Here is a 26,133-nt window from a genome sequence, read left to right on the forward strand (position 1 = left end):
TTCACTCTATTCCTGTTACTCCTTCCAAAGTGAATCACCTCGCACGTTTTCGCATTGAACTCCATTTTACACCTTGCAGCCCAACTCTGCAGCTTATCTGTGTTCCTCTGTAATCTGCAACATCCTCCTGAACTGTCCACAACTCCACTGACCTTAGAAGGATGGTTAGTAAATTTATGGATGACACTATGGCCTCCTCCAGGTCAATTATAAAAACGACAAAAGGCAGTGGCCCCAAAACTGATCCTTTTGGTACGCTAATACTAACTAAACTGCAGGATGAACATTTCCCATCAACTACCACCCTCTGTCTTGTTACAACTAGCCAATTTCTGATCAAAACCGCTAAATCACCTTCAATCCCATGCTTCTGTATTTTCTGCAGTGGCCTACTGTGGGGAACCTTATCAAATGCTTTGCTGAAATCTATATATACCACATCAACCACTTCACCCTCATACACCTGTTTGGTCACCTTCTCAAAGAACTCAATAAGGTTTGTGAGGCAAATTTGTACCCTTCACAAAACTGTGTTGACTACCCCTAATCTGCTTATTTCTTTCTAGATTATAAATCTTACATTTTATAATCCTTTCCAACACTTCCACAACCAAAGTAAGTCTCACTGGTCTATAATTACCAAGGTTGTCTCTCCTCCCCTTCTTGAACAAGAGGACAACATTTGCTATCCTCCAGTCTTCTGGCACTATTCATGTAGACAATGAGGACATAAAGATCAGAGCCAAAGACTCTGCAATCTTCTCCCTAGCTCCCCAGACAACCCTAGGTTAAATCCCATTCAGCCCAAGCGACTTACTATTTACACACTTTGCAGAACTGCTAACACCACCTTATGAACTTCATCCCGTCTAGTCTGATAGTCTGCATCTCAGTATTCTCCTCGACAACATTGTCTTTTTTTAGTGTGAATACTGATGAAAAATATTCATTTAGCGTCATTCCATCTCCTCTGACTCCAAGTACAACTTCCCAATATTTCCTAGACTGGCCCTAATCTTACTCTAGTAATTCTTTCATTCATGATTATACGTATAGAAAGCTTTATGGATTTCCTTGATCTGCCTGCCAAAGATTTCTCATGTCCCCTTCTTGCTCCTCTTCCCGCTCCCTTTAGGTCCTTCCTGGCTAACTTGTAACTCTCAAGCACCCTAACTGACCCTTCATGTCTCATCTTTACATTAGCCTCCTCCTTCCTCTTGACAAGAGATTCAACTTCTTTAGTAAACCATGGTTCCCTTGCTCAACCACTTTCTCCCTACCTGACAGGTACATGCTTATCAAGTACACGCAGTGGGTATTCCTTGAACAAGCTCCACATTTCAATTGTGCCCATCCCCTGCAGTTTCCTTCCTCATTCTATGCATCCTAAATCTTGCCTAATTGCATTATAATTGCCTTTCCCCCGACTTTAACTCTTGTCCTGCGGCATATACCTATACCTTTCCATTGCTGAAGTAAACAGAACTGTATCGTGGTCACTATCACCAAAGTGCTCACGTACCTTCAAATCTAACGTAGCCTGGTTCATTACCCTGTAGCAAATCCAATGTGGCCTTGCCTCTTATTGGCCTATCGACATACTGTGTCAGGAAATCCTCCTGCACATATTGGACAAAAATTGACCCATCTAGAGTACTCCACCTATAGCATTTCTAGTCCCCCATAACTGCAACCCTGGTACTTTCGCTCCTGTCCAGAATAATTTTTGCTATCCTTTCCTCTACATCTCTGGAACTATTCGGAGGTTTCTGGAAAACCCCCAACAGGGTGATGTCTCCTTTCCTGTTTCTAACTTTCGCCCATCCTACCTCAGTAGACAAGTCCACATCAAACATCCTGTCTGCCACCATAATATTGGCCTTGACTAAGAATGCTGAAAAATGTGTTGCTGGAAAAGCGCAGCAGGTCAGGCAGCATCCAAGGAGCAGGAGAATCGATGTTTCGGGCATAAGCACACATTTTCAGCTCAGATCTGCAGTCCTCACTTTCTCCTACTTGACTAACAATGCCACACCTCCCCCTCTTTTACTACCATTCCTGTTCTTACTAAAGCATCTAAACCCTGGAACCCGCAACAACCATTTCTGTCCCTGCTCTATCCATGTCCCCAAAATGGCTACAACATCGAATCCCAGGTACCGACCCATGCTGCAAGTTCACCCACCTTTTTCAGATGTACCTGGCATTGAGGTAAACATACTTCCAACCACCTTCCTGCTTACCGGTATACTCTTGCAACCTTGAAACCTTATTTGTGATTTTACTACTCTCACTGCCTGTACACATGGAACTACAATTTAGGTTCCCGTTGTTAAACCAGCATCACAGAAAAGATTTATCTCTTGCACTAATCTGTGAAAATTCGAGAGGCCAAGAACTATTTAAAGTAAAAATTAACAGCTTTATTCCCTAAAGTATAACAGAGAATAATTAACTAGCAACTATTTACAAGTCCTTCCTCTAACCTATCTTTTACTTTCCCTTCTATAATACTAGTCTAAAAAAAAACCCCAAATAAAATTTACTGAAAAATTCAAATTTCAAATCCAGCCAGCTGTCGAATCTTCTCATTGCAAATTTGCTCTGTAGGTCGGTGTCCCTGTTTCTGTCTGCGCAAACTCCTTCTCTCGACAGGTACCGGTCAGACAATTCTGATTAGCAGCCGACATCTGGTCTTTTGGCAGTTCTCCCCAGCTGTTTAATTTTCCCTGGTCTTATGCCCCAAAGCATCTGGTTGTTTACTTGATTTTTAATATTGTCAATATACTAAATTCAAACTTGATTGGAGGTTGGTATTTTGGAGTATAATTTAAACTGGCTGAATTCAAATTTATTTTCGTCTCCAGGCAACCAGCTATCCTAGCTGCTTGACCACGTGTTACATTTTATCTTATTCAGAACACTTGATGCTGTTGGGTAGTTCTGCTAGCTTTTAACTTTTTTAAAGGTACAATACACCCACATCTTCATAACACCATCCCCCTGCTGAACTAGTTTAAACCCTCTCGAAGAGCATCAGCAAATTCCACACCCCCCAGGATGTTGGTACCCCTCTGGTTCAGGTGTAGACCATCCTGTTTGTAGAGGTCCCACCTTCTCCAGAATAAGCCCCAGTTATCCAGGTATCTGAATTCCTCCCTCCTGCACCATCCCTGTAACCACGTGTTCAACCGCTCACTCTCCCTATTCCTCGCCTCGCTAGTACGTGTCATGGGTAACAAACCAGAGATAACAGCTCTGTGCTAGATCTAAGCTTCCACCCTAGCTCCTTGAATTTCTTGCCTCACATCCTCATCCCTTTTGCTACCTATGTTGGTGCCTGTGTGGACCATGACTTGGGGCTGCTCTCCCTCCGCCTTAAGAATCCCAAAAACACAAGACAAGGCAACACACCAACCGCTAGTCTCTCTCGATCTCTCAGAATCTTCTATCTGTTCCCCTAACTATGGAGTTCCCAATGACTGATTAGTGCTCTACTCCTCTTCTCTTTCTACCCTTTCCCTTTTGAGCAACAGGGACAGACTCTGTGCCAGTAGTGGGATGACAATGCACTTCTGCCATCTCAGTCATAACACTGATCCAGGGTTTTCTGATAAACTTTCCAAGCATCAAGTATTTTTTCGTCTCGAGTGATCAGTCTTCTATAGATTGCCTATGGAAGGCCTCTGCAGCAGAACTGGTGATCTTAGTCTCCAGCAAGCATTAAGCTATACTACCCTTGTCTTTCACTTGAGATGTAGCACAGTCCTCGTCAGTGTCTCAGCAATTGCAGATCACAGTTCTAATTTATTCTCCAAGATATGTGCAGTGTTACCTAATGAAATAAATGACTCTATCTTTGTCACCACCTTTTTGCTAACTCTTCACTTCCTGACCACCTGAAAGAAAAGGTCCAAAAGTAAGTTGTAGTGAGCAGGAGTTAATGGGGAGGTATCATTAATATAGGTACACAATCCTTTATCCAAAACCCTTGGGACCAGCTGGTTTTCGGAATTCGTAATTTTTTTGAATTTCAAAATAAGTGACAGATTAATGGTGACATTTTTAAAAAAGTCTTACCCAACAGCATACGCACCCATGCCTGCCAGTGCTGGGTCATGTCCCCCCACGTCACATCTGAGTGACAGGGGTCGGTTGGGTGCGGAGTTGAGTTAACAGTTTGCATGTCAACAACCTTGTTATGGAGAAAAAAATCTTCACAAGAATTTTGGAGCTTTTCGGATTTCAGGATTTTGGATAAAGGATGGTGAACCTGTACATCATCCTTGTCCCAGCTGTAACATATAAATTAAGAAAGATCGTGGGATGAAGAGCAGGTGGGATAGGAGATGCTGGTTTAAGTATAATGATACCATGATCTTCGATGATTTCCACCTTGCCGTTGGCAACAAATTTAGCAATGAACTATCTCATAATAACCAAAATTATCTCCAAATGGAGGTTAATACTTGCCAGCGTGCTTTCCCTTTCCAGTTAGTCCCTGCTGTCTTCAATTGTGCATCACCTTTTCTTGCAAGAATAAGTGAGGACTGTCATGTGATATGTTTGGATGGTTATTGGCTGTTATGTAAATAATCTTCGAGGAGAAAGTGAGGTCTGCAGATGCTGGAGATCAGAGCTGAAAATGTGTTGCTGGAAAAGCGCAGCAGGTCAGGCAGCATTCAAGGAACAGGAAATTCCTGTTCCTTGGATGCTGCCTGACCTGTTGCGCTTTTCCAGCAACACATTTTCAGCTGTTATGTAAATAATGCAAGTTATATGTGCAAGACAAGATTTGAAACAGTTCTCTATGTTCGTGAAGTATGTACTTATTAGCAATGACTCTTAATTGGTAGAGATTGTTGATATTTCAACAATGTGGATGGTGACTTGAGATGTGGCTGAGCCAAATAGTATAATTGATAAGATCTGGCATTTGAAATTCATACACTGAGATATTTCTGTCAATACTGCTTTTGTAGGGTGAAATTTTTATATTTGCTAGTGATAAACATTTTTTTTTAGAAATTGAAAGTATTATTTCCATGATCAATGTTTAGTTTGCCAAGGAAATCTTAATTCTACATTTTGAAGATTTCAAGCTGATCAAATTTTCTTCCATTTTCATTCTCTTGCAGTGACATCTTTGATGCCATGTTTCCAGTGACTCACATTGCAGGAGAAACCGTCATTCAACAAGGTAATGCTCTGCGAGACTTATTTTCCTTTAACAGTTATCTGGGTCAATCTTTATTTTCACCTTTTTTATTTCCTCTGAAGGTAGCAATTTCAACCAAGTGCAGACAATGTTTCATGCATCTGTTCTTGGTTCAGTTTAGGTGATGTAGGGGAAACCTTACACCCTTGGTAGCACTCACACCTCTGTGAATAGGTCATGGGTCAATCTGCTTGAGAGGCTCGATCGCTTTGAGCAAGTGCTGTTTTGATGGATGAGATAATAAACCAAGGCCCTATCTAAATTTTTAGATGGATTGATTAGGTCCTTCAGCATTGCGGAAGAGCAGAGTCTTGACTGTAATTCAGTCATTGTTATCATCTAATATGGACTAAAGGAATGCCTAAGTCATAATGGAGTGAGGGAACAGGTTGCTGTAATTAATTGACTTAATTGCATTAAAAAGATTGTAGGAATATGGAAAACTAATAATCAGAGAGGTCGGAGTTAAATGGAGTGTGGCCAATTGAAATAAGACTCTCTCCTGAAAGTGTGGACGTGTGTTCTGTTTAAATATATTTATCTTTTGGTATATAATACTGATCTCAGAGCAAGGTTGATTTAAAATGTAAAGTTTCGAGGTTCAATTGCCCACATCCGTTTTCTGAAAATGAGTCTTTTGACCAGTGGAAGAATGAAGTTACATTTTGGACCTGGGTTACTACTTTACCAAAAAAGAGGCAAGATATGGCCAGAGCACTTCAGTTCAATATAGAAGCAATTAGTTTTTGGAGTTGGAGCCTGATAATTCAGACATGAGTGCTGATTTGGACAGATTGTTAACCTTCATGTATAAAAGTGATCAAAAAGATGATCTATTGGTATGGTCAGATTTCTACAAAGTTAGAAATACTGAGGGCAGTGCTGTTCAAGTGTGCACAATGGAATTCAGTAGGTTGCATACAGGACTGCAGAAATTTCTTTTCAAAGTTCCCCAGTCTAATCTGGCGTGCATGTTATGAGACTGCCTCGAAATATCAAGTAAGGAAAGACATCTAGTTTTGGTTGAAGTTAAGTTTGCAGTTTAAACATATATTACTGGGACAAAGGTTAGTAGCGCTAAAACATTTTTGAGATAGCATTTGTGTACCAATTAGGCAATTGGTGATGTGATAGAAAATGAAGGATACAATGTTTACAAATTGGTAAGACCCATCTTGGTCACAAGCAAAATTACGAAAGGAGAACTGTCAGTAATAGAAGTGAGAATAGAAATGCTATGGAGAAGTTTGAGAAATCAAGAGAATTTGGGGTTTACAAAAACAAATGAACCCCAGCAATGCTCAGGGTACAATAACTTGATGTTTCATGTGTGACTGAAAGGATCACAATGCCATGAACTATCCCAAACACTACAATAAAATATTCAAAGCCAATCTTGAAAGAGAGGATTTGAAGGAGTTGGAGAAACTCCTTCAAACATAGAGTACTGTATTGCTCAGAAGAAATTTCAGCTAGTCAGAAGTGGGTACTGCAGATGCTGGAGATTAGAGTGGTGCTGGGAAAGCATAGTAGGTTAGGCAGCATCCGAGGATCAGGAAAATTGATACTTTGGGCAAAAGCCCGATTCCTGATGAAGGGCTTTTGCCCGAAACGTTGATTTTCCTGTTCCTTGGATGCTGCCTGACCTACTATGCTTTTCTAGCACTGCTCTCATCTTGACCATAAGAAATTTCAGCCTAGTGGTGAATTTTATTGGTAGTGAGGCTTTCAGTTGTGCAGTGTTGGACAATGGGATGCACATCTACTGTGTGTGGAGTAGACGATCTAATCTAAAATTTACCTTGACTGTAAGTGAAAAGGATCAGGACATATTTAAGGAATTTGAGAGTTCCACGAGTTTCAGACTTGGGATAGCACAGTAAAATCTTTGGAAAAGTGGTTACTTCTCGTGAAGTTGCTGGAATCAGCCATGTTATTAGAGCAGATATACTGTCAGTGAAATACTGTGGTTATTAAGTAGATCATTGATGAAGTAAACACATCTGAAACTGGATGCGGAGAGCACCAAAGTTATTGTACTTTGAAAATCTGTGAAGTTAGACAATCGGGACAGAATATTATATACCTTAAATGGAACATCACCCCTTCTGCTAAAGAAACTGAAGATGTATTATTGATATCAGGGGGTAGAAATTTGAAAGACAAAAGATATCCATGTTAGAATTAAATGGGCAATTTGCTTATGATTAAAACGTTTAGTAAAGGATGCATGAATAAGGAATTTGGAATATCATAAGCTGATAAATAAGATAAGTGATAGATATGGGATTTGTAAAAAATATTGATGAACATTGGGTTGTTCTAAATGTAGCAAAAGATTGTACTGAGGTAGTGATCATGGATTTAAAGGTATGGGATAAATGAAAATGCATTTTCACTTTTACTTTTACTTTTTGCATAATTGACAATTGACGTATGTCAGTCAGCAGCAATATATAGTGTGGATAAGAATGGAAAAGTGAATAAGCACTGGACCTGGATCGGTGGCAAAATTCCTCACTCTTAATGAAAGAGAGTTGCTTTTGATTAATTCAGAGAAAAGACGATGAATACAAATATAGTTGTCATGAATGTGGCCACAGAAAATCCTTTTAGCAATGCAGCATGGAAAAGGAACCATGTAGCAATAGACAAGTGTTTGTGAAGTTTTGGTAGAGCAGCCAAAGTGTAAATGATCATTAGCACTACAATGGGCTTTACATGTTAAATATTCAATGCAGATGGTGGTAGGATATATTCCTTATCAGAGTCGAGAGTGTGGTGCTGGAAAAACACAGCAGGTTAGGTAGTATCCGAGGAGCAGGAGAGTCTTGTGTTTCAGGCATAAGCCCTTCATCAGGAATGATGGGCCGCAGCTATGTCTGTCTCTTCATCGATCTGCAGTCCTCACTTTCTCCTATATTGCTTTTCAGTTAGGATTCCTACCAAAAAGTAAAATACCTTCAGTAATGCCCCTAACTTGGGCCACAATTTGCTCTACTCTTGCAGAGCATTTGAATGGATTGCATGCAAGCAGAAAAGCTTTCATTCAGGCTAAAGTCCCAAAGAATTCAGTGAGCCTTAAGGTACAAAGTAAGGCTAATCAGAGATCAGTTTCGATATGGGAGATATGGTTTTTTTTGAAGATTAGATTCCCTACAGTGTGGAAATAGGTCCTTCGGCCCAACAAGTCCACACTGACCCTCCGAAGAGCAACCCACCCAGACCCATTCCTCTACATTTTAACCCTGACTAGTCTATCTAACACTCTGGGCAATTTAGCATGGTCAATTCACCTAACCTGCACAGCTTTTGGACTGTGGGAGGAAACCGGAGCATCCGGAGGAAACCCACGCAGACACGGGGAGAATGTGCAAACTCCGCGCACACAGTTGGCCAAGGCGAGAATTGAACCCAGGTCCATGGCACTGTGAGGCAGCAGTGCTAACCACTGAGCCACTGTGCTGCCCCTTTTATCTTGAGAAAGAGTCTTAAAGAATTGAGTGGCCAAGGAAGATTATTGGGAGAAATGGAAAAATAATTGTGCAACATTAGAATCATTGCTTGGTATGGATTATAGCTGTGCAGATTCTGAAGAAGCCCTTAGTTAAGGAAATATATACTGGCATTGAAGGCAGTCTTGAGAAAGTTAACTTGGCTGATACCAGGAATGGAGGTTGAATGTCTTACAGGAGAGATTAAGTTTGATTGGGCTTGTACTCATTGGAATTTAGAAACATTAGAGGCATCCTCACTGAAGCATGCGAGATTCTTAGGAGACTTGACAGGTTAGATGTGGAAAGGTTGTATTCCCTTGAGGGAGAGTCTCAAACCAGAGGGCATAATCTCAGAGTAAAGGGTTGTATATTTAAGACAGAGAAAAGGGGGAATTTCTTCTCTGTGTAGTGAATCTGTGGAATTATTCATTGCACAGGGCTGTTAAGGCTGTGTCTCAAGCCTTAAGTATATTTAAGTCTGTGATAAAAAGCATTTTGATCTGTCAGGGACTCTAGGATTTTGGGTAAAATGCAGAAAAGTGGAGTTGAGGATTATTAGAACAACCATGATCTCATTGAATGGTGGAGCAGACTCATTGGGCTGAATGGGGTCGAGAGTGTGGTGCTGGAAAAATATAGCACGTCAGGCAGCATCTGAAGAGCAGGAAAATCTATGTTTCTGGCAAAAGCCCTTCATTCAAAGTGTCGATTTTCCTGCTCCTCGGATGCTGCCTGACCTGCTGTGCTTTTCCAGCACCACACTCTCAACTCTGATCTCTAGCATCTGCAGTCCTCACTTTGCTTCATTGGGCTAAGTGGCCTACTTCTGCACTTACTTTTTTTGTAGTCTTGTGATTTTACGGAGTTCTGGTATTTCTCATACTGCTACAACTGATAATGAACAGATCAGGTCTGCTGACCAACATGAAGCCATTAATCTCTGAGGACAACTGTTAAAAGTAGATACCAATGTCAAATATTTCCTAGAAGAGTCTAATGGATGGGGACATGTGTCATTATAAGTAGAACATTAAAGGCTGTTGGAAAAATATGTAAGTTGGATTGAACTGAATTAGCAGGTGACTGGCATCTGTGATGCTAAAGACCAGGATGGCTCATCCACTCGGCACTTCTGGCTGAAGATTGTTGCAAATGTTTCAGCCTTTGTTTTTGCAGTGATACACTGGGTTATCCTATTATTGAGAATGGGGAAATTTGTGGAGCTTCTTCCGACCAGTGTGTTATTTAATTGTTTATGACTGGATGTAGCCGGAATGCAGTTCTTCAATTTGAAATGTTGGTTGTAGGCTTGCTGTGTTCTGTTTGTCATATGATGCTTATACTGTTTGGTATGCAGGTAGTCCTGTTTGAGGCATCAACCCAGTGAAGCCACCAATTTTAGCTATGTCTGGTGCTGTGCCTGCATCATTTTTGGGAAGTATATCAGTATCTTCAGGGCGAGGCTCCACAGACAGTTCTGTTGTGCTAATTTGTGTAGCGTTAGATATCATAGGCCTTTACTACCTGCCATATTGTTAGTGGCATTTAATTAGTCATAGTCAAAGATCTCTGCACTTTGGAATTGACAATAGACAATAGGTGCAGGAGTAGGCCATTCTGCCCTTCGAGCCAGCACCACCATTCATTATGATCATGGCTGATCATCCTCAATCAGTATCCTGTTCCTGCCTTATCCCTATAACCCTTGATTCCACTATCTTTAAGAGCTCTATCCAATTCTTTCTTGAAAGTATCCAGAGACTTGGCCTCCATGGCCTTCTGGGGCAGAGCATTCCATACACCCACCACTCTCTGGGTGAAGAAGTTTCTCAACTCTGTTCTAAGTGGCCTACCCCTTATTTTTAAACTGTGCCCTCTGGTTCGGCACTCACCCGTTAGCGGAAACATGCTTCCTGCCTCCAGAGTATCCAATCCTTTAACAATCTTATACGTCTCAATCAGATCCCCTCTCAGCCTTCTAAACTCAAGGGTATACAAACCCAATCGCTCCAATCTTTCAGCGTAAGATAGGCTATTCCGGGAATTGACCTCGTGAACCTACGCTGTACTCCCTCAATAGCCAGAATGTCTTTCCTCAAATTTGGAGACCAAAAGAGCATACAATATTTCAGGTGCGGTCTCAGCAGGGCCTTGTACAGCTGCAGAAGTACCTCTTTGCTTCTATACTCAGTTCCTCTTGTTCTGAAGGCCAGCATGCTATTAGCTTTTTTCACTGCCTGCTGTACTTGCATGTTTGCTTTCATTGATGTAGAAGAACACCTAGATCTCATTGCACTGCTTCTTTACCTAATTTGACTCCATTTAGGTAGTAATCTGCTTTCCCGTTCTTGCCACCAAAGTGGATAACCACACATTTATCCACATTAAACTGCATCTGCCATGCGAGTAAAAAATGAGGTCTGCAGATGCTGGAGATCACAGCTGCAAATGTGTTGCTGGTCAAAGCACAGCAGGCCAGGCAGCATCTCAGGAATAGAGAATTCGACGTTTCGAGCATAAGCCCTTCATCAGGAATAAGAGAGAGAGAGCCAAGCAGGCTAAGATAAAAGGTAGGGAGGAGGGGCTAGGGGGAGGGGCGATGGAGGTGGGATAGCATCCATCCACTCACCTAGCCTGACAAGGTCACCCTGTATTCTCCTAACATCCTCCTCACATTTCACCCTGCCACCCAGCTTTGTGACATCAGCAAATTTGTTAATATACTTTTAATACCTTCATCTATATCATTAATGTACATTGTAAAAAGCTGCGGTCACAGCACTAATCCCTGCAGCACACCACTGGTCACCGTCTGCCATTCCGAAAGGGAGCTGTTTATCACTACTCTTTGTTTCCTGTCAGCCACCCAATTTTCAATCCGTGTCAGTATTTTGCCTGTAATACCATGTGCCCTAATTTTGCTCACTAACCTCCTATGTGGGACTTTATCAAAGGCTTTCTGAAAGTACACGTATACTACATCCACTGGATCTCCCTTGTCCATCTTCAGAGTTACACCCTCATAAAATTCCAGAAGATTAGTCAAGCATGATTTCCCCTTCATAAATCCATGTTGACTCTGACCTATCCTGTTACTGCTATCCAAATGTGTCGTAATTTTGTCCTTTATAATTGACACCAGCATTTTTCCCATCACTGAGGTCAGACTAACTGGTCTATAATTCTCTGTTTTCTCTCTCCCTCCTTTCTTAAAAAGTAGGACAACAGTAGCCACCCTCCAATCCGGAGGAACTGATCCTGAATCTGTAGAACATTGGAAAATGGTCACCAATGCAACCACGATTTCTAGAGCCACCTCCTTCAGTACCCTGGGATGCAGGCCATCAGGTCCCGGGGACTTATCAGCCTTCAGACCTAACAGTCTCTCCGACACCATTTCCTGCATAATATAAATTCCTTTCAGTTCAGGTCCTTCAGCCACTATTACATCTGGGAGATTGCTCGTGTCTTCCCCAGTGAAGACAGATCTAAAGTACCAATTCAACTCTTCTGTCATTTCTTTGTTCCCGTAATAAATTCACTCGTTTCCGTCTTCAAGGGTCCAATTGAGTTGTAAATATACTTTTACTGTCTCCTGTGGTGTAAACTGATGTCACCACATAATGAATGCTAGCTTATCCAGTTCAGAAGTTTACATATTTCTTTAGCATTCTCATTGAATCAGCCTTCGTGACTGCAAGGTTCAAATCTAATAAGCTGAACACGTGCTTCTTGATCACAGACTTGATCTTGTCAAAGCAAGAAAACAAGATGAGAATTATTCTGAATGCTTGTTTTTTTACCCTAGATTTCTTTGAAGATTTTCAATATTTGCACAGTGTGTATGTTCATGATGATGCACAGAAGTTGTTAGTCTGTCTCGTTGTTTGCACCCCACTTGGCTTGGGTGATGTGCACATCCTCTCCACATATGGGCTCTCAGATGGGGAGTGTTTCCATGTTGTCTTGTACTTCTCTTTCTGACAAAAAGAGAGTATATTTGTCATATTGAGAATTTGGTGAGAATGAGAAAAATGTTGGTATTTGATTTCCTCTCCTCCATTCCCAATGGTATACTTCTCAACGTTATAGTTGCGGGCAAATTTGCCATTAAACTATCTCCATAAAGTCAATTTGCGTTGTTTTTGGATGACTTTTAATACAAAATGCAGATCTGCAGAAAATAATTTTGGATTTGTTAGGAGTAAAGCCTGTGGGAAGATCTATATTGATCATTGTGGCACTTTGGTTTCCTCTAAGTGCAATGTTTAGAATGATTTGATAGTTAATGTCAGTTGCAAGTTCTGAAAGTATAGTTTGTGATGTAAACTTTCAGATTTATATGTGTATATTAATATTAGTTATTGTATGCTTGGGTTTCTGGTTGTTCACTTAGTAACTGGTAAGTTTTCTGTGCGTCTGAAGGTAATTATTAACTTGGAAGTATTTCTGCAATTTTGGTGATTTATTTTAGAACTGGTTTGAGGCCTAATTTAAGATTGAATGGATTTGTGTGAACCACTAATGGTTTTTGTTTATTTTAGATTGTTTTGTGATCCAGTAAGTTCAATAATGGAGCCTCAAGTTTTGTTACAGATTTCTGGAACTTTTTTTAAGCTTAAGGAAACATTTGTCGATGAGAGGGAGAGATTACTTTGAGTTTTTGACAGTCCTGTGAATTGCTTGGAACCTGTGTAGACCTGTGCTTCTGCGAAGGGAAAGATAGATTGAACAAAGTTATCTTGGAGTAAGGAATAAGCTTTAGTTTCAGATGAGAAATATTGCCCTCCATCACTGCATTGATGCAAGTGTACATTAGTTTTGGGAAGATATTTATGGTTTCAGTCTAAAAGATGCAGTCACAAGTAGCTTAAACCTACCAAGATGTTTGATGCAGGGACTCTGGTGTGAGTATTGTACAAGTTGTGTTTTGTTTGGGTACTGTACTGGAGGTATGTTTTGGGTACCATAGGAAAGCTTTTTTAAATGTGTTTTTTTTTAGTTTCTTCTTTCAAGTTTCCTTTTGTTTCAGTTTTCTTTTTATTTCAATTTGTAAAGAAGTGTTTTGCATTTATTGTGATTATACTTTTTACTTTGTGTGTTTAAAAGTATTTGAATTTGTATTGCAAGTACATTCTATTTATATTCCTTTCTTTTGTCAATAAACTTTTGTTTTATCATTAATGTAAAATCTGCAACATTGCGTGCTTATCAATTTGATAAAACTGAACAAATCTAAATATGATCAGTAAAGCCATATGCTTGTCTGAGATCTGACTTGGCTACTAACAGCATCAGCTAAAAGCAAAAACACTGTACACTTTTCTCTCTCTCTCTTCTTTTTATATATCAACATGGTTTTATGTAAACTTCATTACTTCTTCAGCTCAATAATCTCAGGCAGTATGCAAGGACACCATGGTGACTCTGTGGTTGACACTGCTGCCTCATAGCACCAGGGACCTTGGTTTGATCCCAGCCTATCACCTTGTTTTAATGAGGTGTGTCAAGAGACAGTAACTGGTAGTGAGGAGCTAAACTGTTCACGCCATTAAAAGAGACTGCATGCATGTTGTAGATGAAACTATTCTGTAATTAGCAGATTAGAGAGTAACTCTACAGTTACATATAGTACCTCTAATGGACAACACAATAATGTATGGGGAGTTCTGATTCTGTGAATGGTCCCATTTTCAATTATGATGGAGTCCAGCAGATTATGATAAAAGAAGAAGCTGAAACATTTACAACTGTTTTCAGCCAGAAGTGTCATGGTCCATCTGATTCCTCCCCCTGAGATTCTCACCATTGTGTAAGCCATTGTTCAACTCACATGATTCATCCATGTGATGTTGAGAACCAGTGAAGCACACTGCATACAGTAAGTATCATAAACCCTGGCAATATTCAAGTTGCAGTCCTGAGAGCACCAGGACCAGCCAAGTCTCAAGTCAAGATGTTTAAATTATCCAACTATATCCGATTCACAGAGTAGGACTAAATGATCAATTACTGTACAATCAATCTGTCTACCTTCTGTCATCAGAGGTTGACGATTGTTTAAGTGGTGCTTATTTATCAATTGCTTGCCCATCCAAGCTCAGTCTAGATTCCACCAAAGCCAATCAGCTCCAGGCCTCATAATGGCTTTGAAGAAATGAGTTGAAAGTCAAGGCGACTTACAAGTAACTGCCCTTGATATAAAAATGGTGTTTGACCAAGTCTGGCATCAACAAACCTCAGTAAAGTTGAAATCAATGGGAATCTTTCATGCCACACAAAAGGCAGTCAATGATCATCTCTCCAACAAGAGTGTTATCACTTTTCCTTGATGTTGAGTGGTTTTATCATTACAAAATCTCTCTCTTTTTATCTACTGAGGTCACTATTGAGCAGCAACTTAACTGGATCTGCCACATAGAGCAGGTCAGACATTTAGTATTCAGCAACCAGTGACTCATCTGTTTACCTCATTGTCCACCATCACCAAGGCACATGTGAATGGTGTGATGGAATAATTCCCATTTATGTGGATGAATGCAGCTCTGAGCACACAAAGCTCAATGCTTCCTAGGGTGAAACAGCCTTCTTTAACAGAGTCTCATCCACTTTCTTAAACATTCACTCTCTCCTACACCACTGCAGTATAGCTACGGTGTATTTCATCTACCAAGTGCAACCTCACTATAGTAACTTGACCAGACTTGTATCAGCATTTCACAAGTCCACGCCCATCACCCCCCAGAAGAAGAGGCAATTTCTTTTTATTCATCCAAGAACCATTATCATACTTTTTCAATATTTTCAATTTGAAAACTATGAAAAATTGATTCCTCTGTCTGATCTCGCTATTAGACTACACAGCCTCGTGAATCATATTGTAGCAAACATGAGTAACCTACAAAGGCTACTGAACAAATACAAGTACTTACCGTACCAGTGAGAGATTTTGTGTACATTTAACAAATACTTTACCTCCTGTCACAGCATAGTACTTTACATTTCAATGGGTTCAAAGCTAGATCAGCACTGAAAAATACAAAATGTAAATTTTCTTCAAAATCTTTCCACTTTTCAACATACTTTGCCAACCTTTGGTGGAAGAAATTTAAGAAATAAGAAATTGGCTTTTATCCTTTATTTAAACAAGTAGACACATTACAAAGTTTTCTCTTTTGTATGTGAGCCAAATCTTTGGCTAACAAAAATAGCCCAGAAACCTGAATGTTAAGTGTTGGAAATCTAAACTCCATTTCGAAATATTGGGATTTAAGGTTAAGTAGATGTCATGAGTTTTAGTCTGAGGGTGACTGAAAAGGAAAAGAGGCCTTGTGATTCTGCCACTAAACAAAGTATTGGTACTTCAAGATTGGCTATTAAAGATGAGGCTAAGTGGAGGGTGGATTAAACTAGACATCTAAAGTCTTAACAAATCTGACAACTATAGAGCTATGTCTTTGAAAGCTCACAGTGTCTGTGAACTTGAGTAGGGAATTGCTAAGCTTTCTCAGACTCTTTTGGTTTTCATGTCATGGCAATAATTTATTTCTGAAACTTGAGAATTTTTGCTTCAGATAAAGAAAAGGTCTTAAGATATCTTTAATGCTTGTCAAAGAATTCTTTAGCTTGTTAATACATGTACTTTTTTGACATAGCAACTAAAATATCCTAAAATGCAGTGTGTTGTGAAGAGAATTGTTGATTGTAAGCTTTCCTATATAAATATATTTTAAAATGAAACCTTTGTGTGTTGTCCTTTCTATTCTCAGGTGATGAGGGTGACAATTTCTATGTGATCGACCAGGGTGAAGTTGATGTAAGTTTTTTAAAATTACTTTTAACTACCTGTGGTTTCATTTATGAATTTTGAGGTGAGGAAAAGTAATGCTTATGGATAAATGTAGGACAATGCATTGGTACTTTAATGCCACTGGTGAATATTTGAAGACAATATCGATCTCTGCGAAACTGACCTTTGTATGACATGCTGCACTTGTTGAGTCACTATAACCTATTGATGGACTCCTGATTCAATGAAACAATTTAACATATCACTTGCTATGGCTCACATCAGTATCTGCTGAAGCCATAATTACTTATCCCTCATCAATTTCTTCTAAGATGTTATTACACATCTCTGGAGCAGGTGAGGCTTGAACCCAGGCCTCCCCATTCAAAAATAGGGATGCTACCATTTTGCTACCAGCTCCTTTTTATTCACTTATTGAATCAATTTATCATACAGCTAATTGCTACAATAATGTTCAAGTATTATTACACAGTAACTTTAGTAATTTTTTTAATGTAATTCTGTAATTATTAGACAAAAAGACAAAGGTCTATCAAAATTGCTGCCTGCTATCTCATATGGAAAAGTTGTCGTTCTTGGCTAATCATAGCACTAATTCTGACCAATTAGTCTACAGTAGACTCTGACATGAAAAAAAGAAAACCCCAGTGGCAGAGAACCTTGGTAATTATAATTTTGAAGTCCAGATTTTTCCCAACCATACTACTGCTCATAGTTCAGATTATATATCATGACATTTTTTTCAAAATAAATCTCTAACTTGCATTTCAGTGATTCAATACTTTCTACTAGTATTGTCTCTGAGACTCTGTTCCATAGCCTGACTACTAAAATAATGTTCCTGCATATATTGTTTTGAGTTTAGCCAACAGGTCGTTCTGCTATAATATGCGTTTTGTTAACGCAAATTGGCTGTAATATATGTTTGATGAATTGTGGAAGTTGCTTGGATAACGCAGACTTTCTACTGAACGGGTGTAGCAATTTTCTGTAATGGTTTTCCATAGCTTTATTTTCTGTAATGCGGGTTTGCAGAGGAACACAATTGTTGCTTTATAACAGAACGATCCATACTTCAAGAAAAGGCTGTGTCCTCTGGTTCCGTTATTTCTATGCTAGGTAAAACAACCAATGTTTTATATTATCTTGTCCCTTTGGCATCTTGAAAAGAGCAATGATATCCCTTATCTATGTCACGTTTCCAGTGAGAACTTGCTAGATTTGCAGAATTTCTCTCTCATAATCCAATCCTTCCATCCACTCATTTATTTTAATTGCTGTCTTCTTTATCATTTCAGTAGCAGCCATATTATTTTTGTCCTATGGCAACAAGAACCTTAAGTTATAAATGCACTTACACCAATGACAAAGTGGATGGGATTCACACAGCGCAACTCATTAATGTTTTAATATATTCCATGTCTAATGCATTTTACTTGCTTTCACTGGATATTGTTGCAATAACTTCAACTTATTGCCAGTTAACACCCCATGAATCTGTACATTTCTCAGGTCATGTTAACTCTTAGTCATGCATTGAAATACATTGATTAAATGGTGTGATCTCTTTAAATTGTGGTTTTGCAGAGCTGACATGTAATGTGCTATTTAGAATGAAAATATATGGAGATGTTTTTAATTTATACCACTTCAAGCAAAGGTTGTGTCCATTGTTAAATTGATTTGAATATTTATTGGTCTTTCTATGTATCATTGCAGAAAGATATTAGCTCCGATAGTATAGAATCTGTGTGGGTAGGATTGAGAAACACGAAGGGACAAAAATCAGTTGTGGTTGTATGGAAACCACCAAATTGTAGTGCTGAATTGGGAATAGTATTAAACAGGAAGTCAGAGATACATGCAGTAAACAAATATCTGTAATTATGAGTGACTTTATCTGCATATCGATTGGAAGAGTGAAATTACTCTCAATATCATTGTATAGGAATTCCTTTAGTATATACAGGATGGTTTTCTGAACCAATATGTTGAGGAACCATTTCAAGAACAGGCTATCTTAGCATGTATTATGCAGTAAGAAAGGGATAAGAAAGTTGAGAGAGACCTCTTGGGGATGTGTGACCATAATATGCTAAGATTCTTCTTAAAGATGGAAAATGAGGTTCTTCATTCTGAGACTAGGGTCCTGAATCTTAATAAGGGAAACTATAATGGTGTGAGGTGTCGTTTGGCTGTATGATGAAGCTGCTCCTTTAACAAGATTATCTTGTCCTTGGCTTTTGTCTTGAGAGGTCGTAAAAGACACAGACTCTGAAAAGTCTTAAGTTCAAAGGTTTTAGGGCCAGTTTGATTTTCGCTAACAGATATTGCCTCAGGCAAAAAGCTTTTAAGTTTTAATAAAACACTTGTGTAATGAAAGGGGAGTGGCCAGTTCTCTCAGCTCACCTGAATGCTAGTTTGGTTTGGTTTTAGCAGGCAGTAGTGTTTTGAAGCTGCTGGACCCAAAGAAGCAGGTCCAGGCTGGTTTTCTCTGTCTGTCTCTCACTCTCCTTTACCAAGGGGTGTTTATGGGGATTGTTGCAAGTATTGGAACAGCATCATTAAGTTTTGATAATCTGTTGGGTTTTCAGATAGGTTGTTATTCTGTATTCTGTTGTCTTTTGTTTGTGTTTCGTTCAGTAATCTTGTAAATAAATTGTTTTGTTTAAAACTAAATGGTTTGACCAGCGGCATCTCTTCTGGAATATCCACTGTGCACCTGCTTAAAGCAATGAGCAAAGTTACAGTTTGGGCCATCTTCTTGAAATGTCTTGAGGGGTCTGGCCTGGTCCATAACAGGTACGATAGACTGGGAAACCTTGCTGAAAGGAATGACGATGGATAGCTGATGGTAAACATTCAAACAGCAAATGGCTGAAATACAAAAATTATTTTTCTCTCCGAAAGTACAGGGAACAGTGGCCAAACCATGGCTTATCGAGGGACATTCAAGATTGTATAGTGTTTTTGCATCTAATACTATTTGACAAGAAAGAACAATAGACCTGAGGATTGGGATCAATTTAGAAATCAGCAAAGAAGGACCAAGGGGTTGATTAAGAAGGGGAAGATGGAGTATGAGAATACGCTTGCAAGGAATATGAGAACTAACTGTAAACGTTTTCATGAATATGTAAAGAGAAAAAGATTTGCTAGAATTATTATAGGTCCCTTGCAGTCAGGTATGAGAGAATTTATAATGGGGAGCAAACAAATGTTTGATGAACATAATTCATAGTTTGCTCTGCCTTCACAAAGGAGGACACATATACTAGAAATGATAGGGAACATAGGGTTTAGTAAGAGGAGGAACTAAAGCAAATCTGTATTAGTAGAGAAATAGTGTTGATGAAATTGATGGTGATTGAAGGCTGATAACACACTCGGAGCCTAATAATCTACCTCCACGTATACTTAAGGAAGTGGCCCTAGAATTGGTGATCATCTTCCAAGATTCTTCAGAGTCTAAAAGTTCCTACAGATTGGAGGGTAACTAATATAATCCCACTATTTGGAAAGGATAGTCAAGAGAAGACATGGAATTACAGACCAATGACTATGTAATTGGTGGTGGGAAAAATGCCAGAGTTCATTATCAAGGATTTTGTAGCAGTGGACTTAGGAAATAGAATCAGATACACTCAGCAGGGATTTACAAAAAGGAAATCCTGTTTGACAAATCTAATGGGATACTTCAAGGATGCAACTAGTAGAGTTAATCAAAGGAAAACTAGTGCGTATGGTTTATTTGGATTTTTCAAAGGTTTTCAACAATGTCCCACATAAGAGATTAATGTGTTCAATTAAAATGCACGGGATTGGGAATAGTGTTTTGGGATCGATACAAAATTGGTTAGCGGACAGGAAACAGTAAGAATAAAAGGATCTTTTACTGAGTAGCAGGCGGTGACTAGTGGGATACTGTAAGATTAGTACTAGGATGCCAGCTATTCACAAAATATATTAATGATTTAGATGAGGGAACTAAATGTAATATTGCAAAATTTGCTGATGACACCAAAGCTGGATGGAAGTACAACTTGTGGAAGATACAGAAATGTTGCAGTGTGATTTGAGCAGGCTGAATGAATGGATAAATGCATAGCAGATTCAGTACAGTGTGGATGAGGTTGTCCATTTTGTTAGCAAAATTAGAAAGGTGGATTAATGCTTGACTGACTATAAATGAGAAGGGGGAACTGTCTTCATTCACTAGTTGCTGAAAGTAAAGTGCAGGTACAGCAGGCAGTAGCTTTCAAAGTGAGGATTTTAGTATAGAAACAAGGTTGCCTTAGTGCAATTCTACAAGGACATTGCTGAGGCCACACCTGGAAAATTGTGTGCAGTTTTGATCTCCTTATCTGGGGAAGGATCCACTTATTGTAGAGGAAGTACAGTGAAGGTTTACTAAATTGATTCTTAGGATGTCAGGACTCCAATATGAGGAGAGATTGAATTGGTTGGGATTGCATTCACTGGAGTTTCGCTGAATGAGGGGAAATCTTATAAAAACCGACAAAATTTGAACAGGACTCGACAAATTAGATGCAAGAAGGATGGTTCAGACAACAGGTCATAGTTTAAGGATATGAGGTAAAGCTTTTTGCACTAAGATGAGAAGTTTCTTCAGGCTCATCAGAGTGGTAAGCTTGTGGAATTCACTACTACAGCACTGTAACCACATGCAAGACTAGTAGCTATAATAAACTAATCCTCCAATATCACACTTCAAGCAACAGGTTATTGCTTTCAGGATGGAAACAGTTTGCTTAATAAAATTGAGAGTATGGTAATTGTATATTTCAGATTTAATTGAGACATCCCATTAAGTAATCTTTCCATATGTATGCATCTTGAAAGTCTTGTGGATCAAAACATGTTGTCAGAAAAGTACATTGGAGTTGAGATATATCTCTATTTTAATTTATACGATTACTTATGTTTTTATTTATGGACTTTTTGGGGCATTGTATTTTCTGTTATTATAGTCACGTCCACATAAGGGTAAGGTGTGGAACTTCCGGATGCCATGGACCACTGACAAAATCTTGGGAAGATTTCGGTGACATCAGAAATCTCAGGCAGCTTACTTGAGATTTTCTAATCCCTACAAAAATGGGCCTGACAATAGCAAGGGACTTTATGATATGATGTGCCATTATGTGAACATTGTATTTCTCTTAGTCTCCATCTATCTTTTACATGTTATTACTACCTTTTATTTAAAATGTAATGAAATAGTGTCAAGTTTGTGGATTTTGATAATTGTAATATTTACAACTTTGGGCTAATTCTGTTTCTTAATTCTACATGTTTTAAATGCAGTACAAAGTTACTGGGTCTGTTAAACCATGCAAACTTGTAAGCTAAAAAGGAAGTTGTATTCTCCTGTTTAAGTAGCCAGATTTTGAAATCCTATATGCAAATTATAATGTTTCGTTTTTATGCTTTACAAACAAAGCTAAGGGTCTGTTATTCCCTTTTTACCCCAGCTAAGAATATTGGAAGAGGAAATATCAACATGTTTTATCTGGTTGAAAGAGAAGAAAAGAGACATGACTTGGTTGGCATATACTTTTTTTTTGCATAGGTCTATGTAAATGGCGAATGGGTTACAAACATTGGAGAAGGCGGCAGTTTTGGAGAGCTTGCTCTAATCTATGGCACACCAAGAGCTGCAACGGTTAAAGCCAAGACAGACCTCAAGCTGTGGGGAATAGACAGAGACAGCTACAGACGCATTCTAATGGTTTGTTTTAAATTACATTGCCATTCTATATTTTGCTGTAGTTTCAGGGATTTGTTGATTAAGAAAGATCATTTTAGTCTGAAGCAGAAAGTTATTGTGAATAACAATTTTAATATTTTTTCAGTTAATTCCTGAAACACAAACTTTAATCAGCTCTAATTTTATGTGACTGCAGAATATTTTGAACTTGTTTTTGGATTTATTTTATATTTATTTGCAAACAACTGACCAGTCTCTCATATGAAACTTGTGTTCAATATTACATTAACTTGGGGCATCGTAACTAGAAAGAAATGCACAGTATGAAAAAAAGCTGATATCTGAAGAATTGGAAATTCGTTTTTTTTGCATGGTTTCGTGTAAAAGTGTGTGAGAAACATTGATTTTGTAAGTATCTCTTGTTAAAAATTGAAGTCACTCCCTTCTAAGTTATATATAAAATCTGAAACATATTACAACTGACTTTTCATGCTGTGAAGAGCTATTTATTCTTGCTGTTTTGGGTTTGACTTTTGCCTGTCTTCAGTGTAGTTTCAGATTTTTCAGTTTTGTACAACCATTTTCTACCAGCAGACCAAAAGGAATAGGAAAGTATCAAAACAAAATGTATTGATATGAGATGAGATAGATGAGTACTGATGGCCATTGTGCAGAGAATAGCTCGTCTGGCAAAGCATAACAGAGATTGTTTTCTAATATCAATGGTGAACCAATCATAATTTTTAGTGATGTATTACCACCGTGATAGTTTGACAGTTCACCAGTTTTCCGTGCAATTAATTAGTTACATGCTCATTTGTGCTTGTAAGATTTGAAACAGTAATTTACGGATCTTGATCTATCTTCAATGGAGAGCATCTGACAAAGGTGGGGTATTTAGCACAAAGGGAGACAGGGAGAAAAATTGATTTGCAAGAATTTTGAGCTGCTTCATTTTACTTCCTAATAGAAAAATTACAGAGCGGCAGTGACTATGTTAACCGTTCCTACCTCTCAGTTAAACAAATCCTTATTCAAGTGAAGAGAGAAAATGACTGTTTTAGTAATAGCATCAGATTTCCAATGTGAATATTTTTCAATCCAGAATTTTGAGAGGACAAAGTTGTAGAAGTTCCCACTGGAAAATATTTCCACATTCTATGGGCTTTAACCCAGAGTTGAAAACTTGATTGACATCTTTTGAGGGAGTTTTATTTTCAAAAAATTAAGTTCAAGATGCAATTACTGTTCTTTTTTGATATCTTTTTAAATTACTTTGTGTTATTTGCAATTCCACCTTTAAAAATAATATCTGCTCACATTTCCATTCATTCACTTGTTAAAAAGTACAACAATGAATTTAAATTTTATGGACACACAGAAGAATGTCCTTTCATTTTCTCCATTATTTTACGAAAAGAAAATTTGTGGAATGGATCAGTATCAGTTGCCTTTGAGTAGTGTTATCCATTAATCTCAGAAATGTAAATGCTTTCATTATAGGGATAACTTCCTACCATTGCACTTTCAGCAGGGAATCTCATCATTGGTACTTGGACCTCAAATGACATTTTCATCAAGCCAATTAAGTGTACCAGAATGAATGATATACGCACCTGGAAATTGCCCACCAGGAGTTAAAATTTGGAAGATTATCCTTCCCATCTTAAGTCCAAATTCATTTTATTTTTAAACATTTTAAATGTACAAAAAGTGCTTTCCTGCCAATATGGCAATCACTGCTAAATTGGTTACATTTCAAGAGAATCACGTTTATATCTATAAATTGCGAAAAAGCTACATTTTGTGGATTTTTCTCGTGTGATTCAATAGTAAATATTCTAATCTGTTGGTATTGCTGTACTGATGGATCACATTGATCACAGCATGTTATCAGGAACTGGTAAATACAGCAACTTTAGAGCATCTTAATGACCATCTTAAAGCATTACACAGATATAGCTGTGGAAAACTGACAGTAAACATGGAAAGGAGAGCCCTTGGAACATGATGTACCTGAAATTTCAGCCAAAGGGATGCATTTTGAAGTGGGTGACAGGTGCAGAAGGTTGATGAAGAAATTCCTGACATTGGGCCCAAATGAAAGAAAAGAATGACACTAAAATCAAAGAACAGAGAGAGAGACAGACAGAGACAGACAGATGGGGAACTGAAGAATAGATTGAAGTCTTGGATGATTTTTTTGGGCAGCACAGTGGCTCAGTGATTAGCACTGCTGCCTCACAGCACCAGGGTCCCAGGTTTGATTCCAGCCTTGGGCAACTGTTTGTGTGGAGTTTGTACATTCTCCCCGTGTCTGCATGGCTTTCCTCCGGGTGCTCTGGTTTCCTCCCACAATCCAAAGATGTGCAGGTCAAGTGAATTGGCCGTGCTAAATTGTCCATAGTGTTAGGTGCATTGTGGGTTACTCTTCGGAGGGCCGGTGTGAACTTGTTGGGCCGAGGGCCTGTTTCCACATTGTAGGTAATGTAATCTAATCTAATCATTTGGATTTTACAAAGAAAATTTTGGTAAAGCCATGCAGGGAGTTAAAGACAACCAAAAGGCTTTCAAATTTATGCCATTGGGTTTGGGGAATAAATGTAGATCAGCACAGGTTGGTATGATGAGTGCGTTACCCCAGTGCAGAAGAGGATTTAAGTTTTTGAGAAATTGAACTGTATCGAGGGCACAAAATTGGAGACCACTAAGGAGATTTCTGGGGTAATTAAGACACCAAGTAATCAAGTTTTGTAATGTTACAGATGTTCAACCAAGTGATCTTTATGACAGAGGATATCAAATTTCAATTTCCACTACTGCAGGCCATTGTGAGCAGTCTGGTTCAGCCTGAGATAGACACTGAGTGGGATCAAGTTCGTAGTAAAGGAGTGGATTCTGTCGTGATTTGAGGTGACTAATTCAGCCCGAGCAGCATTAAGCTGAAGGAATTTGAGTCTCCCACCACAGAGACAGTTGAGGCACTGATAGAGGTGACGATATATGGAGCTGCAATCTTATCAGAGACAATTTGCTGTGTAACTTAACCAAGTTCACAATCTGGATGTTAGCTGGCTTTGGAATGAAAACATTGGAGTAAAAATTTGTTGCTGGGCCATTTTCACCTACTTGATGGCAGTAGTAGAGGCTTTGGAGAGAGGGTACTTACTGAACATTTTGTGACTTAGATGATGTGTACTTTAAAATTGGAAGGAAAAGCTGGTAAGGGAGAAAATTAGACACCATACAATATGTATTCTTACATTCTGTACATTATGTTGGATATACTAAAATACAATAGTGGAAATAAAAAGAATTGTTGTTTTAATTTCTTTGGGACTTTAAGTATGAAACTAAAAATAATTAAATGCTTGATGTAAGCTTTTTTCACAGTAACAAAAAAACCTGGGAAATATTCCCAAGATTTTCTGCATGAATAAAAGAGTTGTTAAACACAATACATGTAATTTATTAAAAGTGATCAAAGTTGTGATCACGTGATTAATCTCTTTTTGCCATCTAATTTTGGATCAGCATTATTACCTGCCATGTTTTTGGAGTACCTTTCCTCAACCACCCTCCCTTGGGCAGAAAACAAAACTAAAACCCTTATAATAACTACATATGCACACAAAAGTATGTCGAATAACTTTAGGGTATTCAGGTTCAAAGGATGAGTACAACCTGTCTCGTCTCAAAATTTAAAACATGAGTGCTGTGACCCTTTCGTATACTGTTTTATCTCTTTTAGCCTTAGAAACAGCCCTGATAACATACCTTTTTTATGCATTAAATAAGTAAAGGTGACTTTGAATAAGTGAACCTTGTACAATCACTCATTCCTATTGTTTATGGAAGATTTGCTGACCTGTATGAA

General features: G+C 38.6%; 1 protein-coding gene across 1 annotated transcript in view; it reads left to right on the forward strand.

Moving 5' to 3' along the window:
• Positions 1-26,133, forward strand: part of prkar1b (protein kinase, cAMP-dependent, regulatory, type I, beta) — a 190,549-nt gene that overhangs the window by 106,564 nt on the left and 57,852 nt on the right. The window contains exons 5-7 of the mRNA XM_060840190.1: positions 5,139-5,200; positions 16,485-16,531; positions 22,119-22,277. Of these exons, the coding sequence (XP_060696173.1) occupies positions 5,139-5,200; positions 16,485-16,531; positions 22,119-22,277 (268 nt within the window). The remainder of the gene's footprint in view (positions 1-5,138; positions 5,201-16,484; positions 16,532-22,118; positions 22,278-26,133) is intronic.

The sequence above is a fragment of the Hemiscyllium ocellatum genome, chromosome 20 (genome assembly GCF_020745735.1).
Source record: "Hemiscyllium ocellatum isolate sHemOce1 chromosome 20, sHemOce1.pat.X.cur, whole genome shotgun sequence".
Taxonomy (NCBI): domain Eukaryota; kingdom Metazoa; phylum Chordata; class Chondrichthyes; order Orectolobiformes; family Hemiscylliidae; genus Hemiscyllium; species Hemiscyllium ocellatum.